Source organism: Lupinus angustifolius, chromosome LG13 (genome assembly GCF_001865875.1).
Source record: "Lupinus angustifolius cultivar Tanjil chromosome LG13, LupAngTanjil_v1.0, whole genome shotgun sequence".
Classification (NCBI taxonomy): domain Eukaryota; kingdom Viridiplantae; phylum Streptophyta; class Magnoliopsida; order Fabales; family Fabaceae; genus Lupinus; species Lupinus angustifolius.
In genome coordinates this window covers 9,374,997-9,384,803 of record NC_032021.1, presented here as the reverse complement: position 1 = coordinate 9,384,803, position 9,807 = coordinate 9,374,997, and the positions used below count along the sequence as shown (strand labels likewise).

General features: G+C 31.3%; 1 protein-coding gene across 1 annotated transcript; it reads left to right on the top strand.

Annotated features, from left to right (window-relative positions):
* LOC109363367 (ethylene-responsive transcription factor ERF110-like) lies at positions 626-2,662 on the top strand. The gene is made up of 2 exons (XM_019609614.1): positions 626-1,107; positions 1,717-2,662. The coding sequence occupies exons 1-2, from the start codon at positions 645-647 to the stop codon at positions 2,478-2,480; spliced, it is 1,227 nt and encodes a 408-aa protein (XP_019465159.1). The 5' UTR covers positions 626-644; the 3' UTR covers positions 2,481-2,662.

Here is a 9,807-nt window from a genome sequence, read left to right as displayed (position 1 = left end):
AAAACTGTTCCATGTGTTTAACAAATTAGTTCTATGTTGCATCTTCCGCTTCCTTTCAGTCAAATCTTGTTCAAGTGTGAACATAACATACCGAAATCTTCAGAGGCGGCAACATTATATTTATTCACCTTATTTTTTTGGTTCATGCATTTGTTATAGTACCTCTATTTTATTTTCTTTATATATTTTATAAAATCAAGAAAAATTCGTGCAATATCACTAATTTAATTCCAAAATTAAATTTTTCTAAATTCGTGCATAACAAGGATTATATGTCCCAAAAAATTTATATCTTCATATATTAAATCAATTATATTTCATAAAGAATATAAAAAAATTTCTTTTTTTATGATATATTTGTCTAATATTTTTTAATTAGACATCGAGGTGATCACCATTAGTTAGTGCATGGAGTGAGGGAGCTATAGTTATAAGATGCATGAACTAAGGTACTATTTTAATGGAGGCTAGTTCCTCGTGTTTAATTTCTCTTTCCACACCTTATTATATATCATCTTAGTTTCATTCTCAATAACATCTCAAAGGGTCTCTGAAAAAGGGATCAAATAAGAAAAATTATAGGTGGGTCAAAGTTTTTTGTCATAAAAACTTTAGGACAAAAAAAATAAAAACCTTAGTTTTACATGTGCTTATTACAAACGGTGGCGCACCAAAGTAGTTCAGGCGAGTTCATCAGGTTCACCGGCGGCGATGATGAACATGGTGAAGGAGATGATGGTGGAAGTTCTAGAACATCTGAGTCACTAGGATTCAATCAAGTGATGGAACAAGGAGAAGTGGCAATGCAAGGTTCTTCTGTTGCTTCAGGTTATAGCAGAGAAAGAGAGTACACAGAAATGGTTTCTGCTCTGACCCATGTTGTGTCAGGATCAGGCCAGAGAAGAAGTAAATGGGTTCAGATCCATGGAAGTGGTGTATCTTCTTCAAATCCTTCTACTTTGTCTTCTGGCTCATGGGTTGGGCACAAAAGAGGGCGTGGTGAAGAGAGTAGTGCTTCAAATCAGTTGATGCAACAAGCTGTTCCTAGAAACTTCAGAACCATTGGTGACTTCAAGATACCACTTACACATGCAGAGTCATCAGCAGGTGTAATTGGTTTATTTCATTACTTCACAGTTGCATGTTACATCAAACATACAATATTGTTTGCACATAATCATGACATAGCATTACATCCTCTTCAACTTTTCTGAATTGTCAACAAATGGGATATATCATTGTTTGCATCTTTTAAATTATTTTTTTACCCAATTTAATTTTTCTGAAACATGCTAACTTGTTATATAAATATCGCAATATTAAATCTTATTAACTTTCTGCAGCCAACAAAAAAAAAGATCCACCCTTCTATCCATCAAAATGTATTTCCTTGGACACATTATTCACCTTTTATCTTACCTTAAGACATGCAAGTTATATATATCATCAAGCACATAGGCAGGTTTATATTGGAAAATCATTTTTATCTTATATTTGCATGAGACAAATACTTCCCCACCAAGAAAAACTGAGCATACCATAACTGATTATAGGATAGTGCTGCAAAACCATTGTTAACATATAAACCCATTCAATATTTCACAAACATAAACTAACAAAGAAAGACAATTAATAGACAATGGCATTTTATGTAAGAGGCCAAATGTTCTATCTTCTATGTAAGTTATTTGGATTTTTCATTTTAACAATTAACAGAAGAAGCTGCCACCACCATCATCACAACCACATCGGAGGCGACACCTTCGAGTGAAACGGCTTCAAATGAAGAGAAGAGAAGGTACAGGGGAGTGAGGCAGAGGCCATGGGGAAAATGGGCAGCAGAAATTCGTGATCCACACAAAGCAGCAAGAGTTTGGCTTGGTACATTTGACACAGCAGAAGCTGCAGCAAGAGCTTATGATGAAGCTGCATTAAGGTTTAGAGGCAACAAAGCAAAGCTAAATTTCCCTGAAAATGTTAGAGCACTGCAACCACCAGTGCACACTTTTCCAGCCACTACCACGATAGCAACACGGCCGCAATTGCAGCCGAGGCTCATGCAGCAGCAGCAACAACAGCCGTTAGTTCAGGGGTCCTCTGATTTGATCAGAGATTATTGGGAATATTCTCAACTTCTTCAGAGTTCTGGTGATTTTCAACAACAACAATTACAACTACAACACCAACCTTCTAGTTTGTTGCAGCAGTGGTACTATAATACTTCACAATTGGCTGCACTTCAATCATCTTCATTGTTATCATCATTGCCTTCTTTGTCTTCTTCTTCTATGTCAGCAAATGCTTCATTTTCACCATCAAGTCAACTTTCCTCTGCTTCATTTCCCCTGTCTTCTAGTCAACAAATGGGTTATTTCCGGCCACCGGGATACCAAACTCAAGGCGGCGGCAGAGGTACCGGATTGGAGTATCTGTCGTCAACTTGGTCAGATATCAGTGGCTATCCGCCGCCTCCCAATTGATTTTTAAAATTTTTCTTTTTACTTACAAGACAATATCTGATTGATCCGGGACATGGAATGGGATACCTTAAAGACGAGTGATATATGTCTACTCTTTCTTTCATTGGTTCAATACAAGAGACTCTAATCTAATGGAATATGAGGAGATAGATATGCAGCCTTATCCAGAGAAAGTTGTTTCTAGAATTTTAAATACATAATCTTCAAATGATAAGGCAATCTTATTATTGAGTCAAGCCTCATATACTATTTACTATAAAAAGAAAAAAAAAACACATGGTATTTCATCTTCATACACTCTTTAGTATAAAAAGAAAAAACATGTTATTTGATTTTTTTTCAAAATGTCCATAAGTTCCCTTAGCATGTAGTTTTGGATAAAGACATTTATTTTGTTACAATTATTGTAAAGAAAAAGTGTTGAGGATGACAAAGAGTTACAGATAAAGACAAAACAGCATTTAGGTTTTAGTGTTAGTTTATTATCAATTCTCAATGGACTTGATGTTAGCATTCTCTCAATTATCCAAGGAAAGTTTTAGAAACCCGTCGCTTTTGCGTAACCTTTCTGCTATCTGCTCTAAGCCATAGATTTCATCTATATGTTTGTATGCTTACCTTTTCTATAATAAATTATGTGGTGACGTAGTTATGGTGATTATTCTTCTATCGTAAAGATTTATACACAGTTAGTGAATCATTTATCATATATTTAAATTATTTTTAAAAAAGTTAATGATGATTGAAAACAAATGGTAAATAATATAATAACAGTATAAAAAACTCTGATACTGTAAATGTGTACATTTTCTTAATAGTAATATATTTAAGAGAATAAAATATCTCCTTATAACAGAAGATTACTTATTTCCTCCTACCAATACAATTATGACATACTACTATTTTGTTTAGTTTTAGAAATATTTTTGTAAAAGATAATTAAATACATATTATGATTTTATTGGTCGAGAGAGATAATTAATCTCCATATACTATAAAATATTTTATTCTATATTTTAATATTTATTGGCCTCCTTAGGTTTAGTCTAAGAGTTGGATTTTAGAGGGGAATGAAGGGAAGGGGGGAAGCTTGGGAGTCATCTCACAAATGTATTTCATGGTTCTCAAACCTTCTATTTTCATTCCTTCCCCTCCAAAATCTAACTCCCAAACTAACTCGCTGTCAACTATAATTTAAGTATTGAATGTGTTTTTCACGAGACTCTTTAAAGGGCTTATAAGTTAGATAATAAGCTTATTTGCAAAGAGTTTTAGAAAAAACGTTTGACATATAATTCATGATTTGATAGCTCAATTGAAATGTACCCAAAAAAACTCAATTGAAGTGATTTATAGATATCCATTAGCTTTTTTACCTCGTTTTACATTTATTAGTTGTTACTTGATCAACTAATTTTTCTTAAACACTTCTAATTCAACCATCTATCAGTTCACTACTTCTGATTCCTAACTTTCTAGTTAGGTGTCGAGTTTTCATCCTCCAAATGACATTTTTGGTTTGTTTCGTCAAATATAACCTTAATAGTGCTAACAAAAGGCTAAAAAGTAAAGATTTGAGTCTACGACGGAAAAACTAGCCTATTGGATTAGATGTTTTTGCTAAAATTTACAATATATATAAAAAATCATGTAAATGAGCTTATAAGATTTGATTTATTAGCCATGAGTTAATCTAATAAACCTATGATGCCATGGCTTTGTAAATGAGATGTTTTTTTTAACTCTCCATATTCAAACAAATCTATTAAACCTTTTTCTAATCTAATATACTTATTAGTGACTCAAAATCTGTGAAGAGAAAATTTTTTGATGAACTAAAATTATATGTACTTATTCAAAATTGGTTTGTGCGAGTCCGAAACTATTGGTCCCAACTCAGGCAATAATATTATGCTCAACCTTGTAGCCAAACACAGAGAATGAGAACCAATTTATGATTATTATTGGTCCCAAAGGACGGTCAATAGCTTTAACAAAATTAAGCTATTATATTTCTGCCTATTCATCGAAGTGAAGTTACTAATTAAATCTCAAGGGAGATGTTCATGGTGTGAAATTGAGAACCAATTTAACTCCTTAATGTAATGCAAAATGGGCACAGGGTTAAAGGGGACAAATGAATAAATAAAATAGAGCAAATATAGAAAAATAGCATATAAAATTTTAATGTGGAAAAAAAAATTAAATTGAGAAGTAAACAACTGAGATTTAGTCTATAAAATAGAGATGTTTCCTCTTTATAAAATAGAATTACAATATTTATCTTTCTCTAAGAGGATAATACTCAATATTACCATGGAATTATGAAATACAAAATCTTCTTAATCTCTCACTAGGATACTAGTATCAAACTATAGTGGATATCAATTCTTTCACTTACTCTCATGTTGTTATTTTGATTTGTTTATTTATCTTTTCCTCTCAAGTTTTCTTTATACATTGAAAGGGAGGAACATAAAAAGATATTGAGGGATTGGTTTTTTTCATATTTTTGAGACTCTTCAAAATGTTATTTTGATTTTTTAGTTTGGACTTCATAGTTTTCAAGTTAATAAATGATTCCAAGAACTTTGGAAAAGTATTTCAATGGATCATTCTTAAGAATACAAGTCAAAGCATTAAAAGGAATAAGCTATTCTTGGAAATTGGAATTACCAAAATCAAGCATTCAGGAATGAGCAAAGTTTTAGGGAAAGCTTTATCAATTAACGTTTTTAACTCACTAGAGAAAGTTAAGGAATATTGAATGAAGCAATCAAAACTAATATGTTATGCATTCAATATATCGTACCTTGTACTATGCGAAAATAATAAGAAAATATATATTTCATACTCTTATAATCATCTACACATGTTCAATGACCATCTTCTCATACTCAATTGATTATATATCAATGTTCAATGGTTATGTTTTTCTAATGGTTAGAAGGGATTCCCACCACTCTATTAATGCATGGCTGTTGGATATGATGAAGTGACCCCAAGAAAATCTTAACGCGTATTAAATTTGTTTTTTAAGTTGAATGAAGTGAAATGGTCACTCATTCATCCTTGATATTTTGAACTGTTTTTGAGATGAAGAACACACAGTATTATAACAGAAAAAAACAGAACACACAAATAGAACGTATAGTGCAACACATGTTTTCTTCTAATTACAGATTCAAATGTTAGCAAAACACTGTTATGATATAAAAAATAGAACACACTGAAACATCTGTTTCTTATTCTAGATGACAAAAAGTACCTTCAATATACTTAACTTTCAATTTTACAACAATATTAATAAAATATCAGCATGATCAATTCCTACCTACTGCACCTTATATTTTATTCCTAATACAACACATAGAATGCAATTGCAATGTAAAATTATTCCTAATATACTTCAGAGTTTCACTGTTTTGGCATTCTCATTGTCCTTCCAATAGTTATGTGGCATGCATATGAGCAATTAGCAAATATCATAATTAAAAATGAATTATAGATATAGTGTATAAAACTCATACATTATTAATACATATTTTTTTACGATATTTCATTGGATATGATGAATAGTTGAGATCATTTATACTAAATCAAATGGTGCAAGTTGTTCCCATATTTTATGTTAATAAATATTTTAGAGTAATAAGAAATTAGTCTATTGATATAAAGTTTTGCTATATTTTCAGGTGATCGAAAGTTTAATAATTTATTACCTAAAGTAATACTTATTAAAACAAACAGTTATGCACTACAAAAATTGATTAGTTCTTTAGAATACTAGGAATATCATATACAAAAAGAAAACATATTTTAGAGTGTTCCCTCTTTTAAGCTACAATATTGACATTTATGCACAATACCTGAAACTTCAAAGAAATCTTGCAACTCCGTATTAGTGTCATCATGATGTTATTTGTTAAAATATCCTATCTCTAACGGAAAACTTATTATCTCTCGAATGCTGTACAAAGCTAACCTGTGTAAGCAACAGTAACTGGTACCTTTATTTTCATTTTACATTATATATTATGTATTAAAGGATTTATAAACACAAAAAACGTGCAAACTTTTTGATTAGTTTTATATGACCTTTATTTTCGTTTTTGGTGAGCCGCTGGACAAATCAATTAAATCCATTATTTATGTTCATCTTGTGTATATTAAATAAAAAGGTGTTGGTTTATTATTGTAAGGTCTCATTTTAAGATAACTAAAAAATTATAAATTTGAGTTTTGTGAACGATATTTATTGAGAAGAACAATCACGAACTCAAAAAAAAATTAATTTCCTACTTAAAATTTGTAAAGCAAAGACAACGGCACGAGAATCCATAGAATAATTGTCATTTCTTAACATGAAAACATTGACTATGGAAAAGAACATGGATTTGGTAAAACAACATCAGCTCTTTGAACTTGATATTTGCATATTAGTATTTGATTTGCTTTTATTGAAAAAGTTGGTACAATTCTAATACAATAATCAATTTCGAATACGAACTATAATTAATTAAGAACAAATATTTGGAAAAGAAAAGTAGAAAGGTGATGAGAGAAAATGTGAAAAAAGTAATAATTTAATAACAAATAACAAATCTATTTTCTCAAAAACTTTAAATATCTAAGAAATTTTCACAGCAGAGACCAAAACAAAAAAAGTATGTTTGAACATTTTTCTAAATTTATCGTTTAAACAATAATATGCCTTCAATACAAAAAAATCCTTAACTTTAACGAACAAAAATAAATTCATCCCTAATATTGGGTCCAGATTATGATATGTGGTACTAAAAAAATTGAATTGAAAAAACTGAAAACTTATACATTTATCTATCCTCTCATATTTCAGTACTAAAGGATTTAGTGCTGGGAGGACCTCACCTATATAATGAGGACATCAATCACGTTTTTTTTGTGTTTAAGAAATGAAGTGAAATAAACCATATATATGAGTTTCACCCCATAACAAAATATTGACATACTAATATTTGCTTATAAAATGATGGAAACTTGAAGTATTATAATTAAAGAAAGATGTAATAACATTAAAGAAAAGAAATGCCCATAAAATTGAAGGTGGATATTTGTGTGTCCTAATTTTTTTTGTGTGTTGCTAAAGTCCTTCAACTAAAAATTAGGTTAAATTTAGCAAATCCCTTAATAATTATTTATCATACAACTATATAGATAATAGATTCAATGATTTTAATGGTCATAATAACACTTTAAAAAATCATATGACTACTTAAAAAGTGATTTATCTAATACCATATATTATCGGGAAAAACGGATATAATATCAATCTGAAGTTGAGGAAATATAATTTTTCCACCACCAATAGGCAGGACAAAACAAATACCTACCCAGAGTGTATATCCCATGGCATAAAATAAATATCATGACACCGCAACTTTTTAATGTGGAAAAAGTCCTTGAAAAGTTGAAATTGGGATAAAAATCATGGGAGCAATTACAGCAAAATTATCCATTAAGATCAATAATGGATACACGATGTCTTACTAGTAATGCTAGGAAACACCAAAATGCATAGTACATTACCAACGATGGAAAATAAGAGAAAGTACCAAAAGAGTGGGTGCAACTGTGCAAGAATTCAAGGGAAATCAACAAAAATAGCTATTAGTCACTTATTACTCAGTACTTAAGAATAACGTTTACAAATCTCATAAGAAAGGAAGTAATATACTCATTCGATGAAGGAACCCTCAAACTAATATGAATATTTTACTTGTGGTTATAGCTAATGTAGTCTTTACAACCACTATGGTGCAATTGTGTTGGGTTTGGGCTTCCTTCCTATATGGAGAAAGACTCAGTTGGGCAAAATCCACTTGTCCTATTTAACCTAATGGATAGGGGTTAGATGAGGCAAGCAGGAAAAATCAGTTTATACAAAAAAGAGGCAATAGAAAATGGAGAGAGAAGTTGAAAGAACTCAACCAGTAGGAACTCAGAACAACTGCGAGAGATTTGCGACTACGTCTTCGTTCACAGTTGGATCGGACTGAAATTTAGACAGCAGGTTCACAACTTATAGTACTTCATTCTGAACAATTGGATCAGTGAGACGACATCTGCGATTGTAGAAATGAGCTATTATAGCAGTTGTTTTTCTGGTTTTCTCTGCAACTTTGTGTTCTCATTTTCAAGCTTGTTGTTATATTGTATGTTGTATTGTTAAGCATGTTGTATGCTGTATTTTGGAGCTTGATTAACTGCCTTGTGTCCGTTGTTTATACTTCTCACGTTGGGAAGGTTTTTCACGTTAAAATTCTTGTGTCCCTTGGGTGTTCTTAGTTATTGCATTATTTGTTATGCTCCTCATATATTCTAGCAAGTTTGACTCTGTTAGAGTTTACATTGTTATTGTGTAGAATTTTCCATCAGAGTGGTATTAGAGCTCTTTGGGGTTTAAGGTTATTTAATTTGCTTGAATGATGGAGGCAAATACATATAGAATGATATGTTTGAATGACACTAACTATCACTTATGGAAAGGAAAATTGAAAGATTTATTATTTGTGAATTTTTTTGCATATTCTCGTATTTTCCATTGAGAAGCCAGAGTCCAAGTCTTATGAGGATTAGAGTTTTCAACATCAACAAGTTTGTGGTTTTATTTGGCAATATGTAGAAGATAATATCTACAATCACATTGCTAATGAGGAAAATGCAAAATCTTTATGGAAGAAAATTGAATCCTTGTATGCTTCTAAATCAGAGAATAATAAATATATTTGTTGAATTCCTTGATGAATTTGAGGTACAAGGAATGAACTTCTATTTCAGATCACTTGAATGATTTTCAAGGTGTCCTTGATCAATTATAAGGAACGGGTATCAAGTTTGATGATGAAGTGTTGAGACTATGGCTAGTGAATACTCTACCAGATTCTTGGGAAACATTTCGAGTTTCACTTACAAATTTAGCCCATGATGGTATTGTCTCTTTGGAGAGTATAAAGGGAAGTATTCTTAATGACGAGAGGAGAAGGAATGCTACTTGATCTCATTCTGAGGTGTTTGTCACTGAAAACAGGGGGAGAAGTCATAGAAAGGAACCGAAAGGTGATAGAGAAAAGAGAAGAAGTAAGTCCAAGTCCAGATACAAGAATGTGGAGTGTTACTATTGTCACAAAGCAAGTTACATATAGAAGAATTGTTTTCAATGGAAAAGGGAGAACAAAGACAAGAAGGGCAAGCAGAACGAGAAGAATCATGGTGATGATGATCGTGTTACTAATGCCACTTGTGATGATCTTATTATTTTTTGTGGCCGTGATTCGGTTAATCTTGT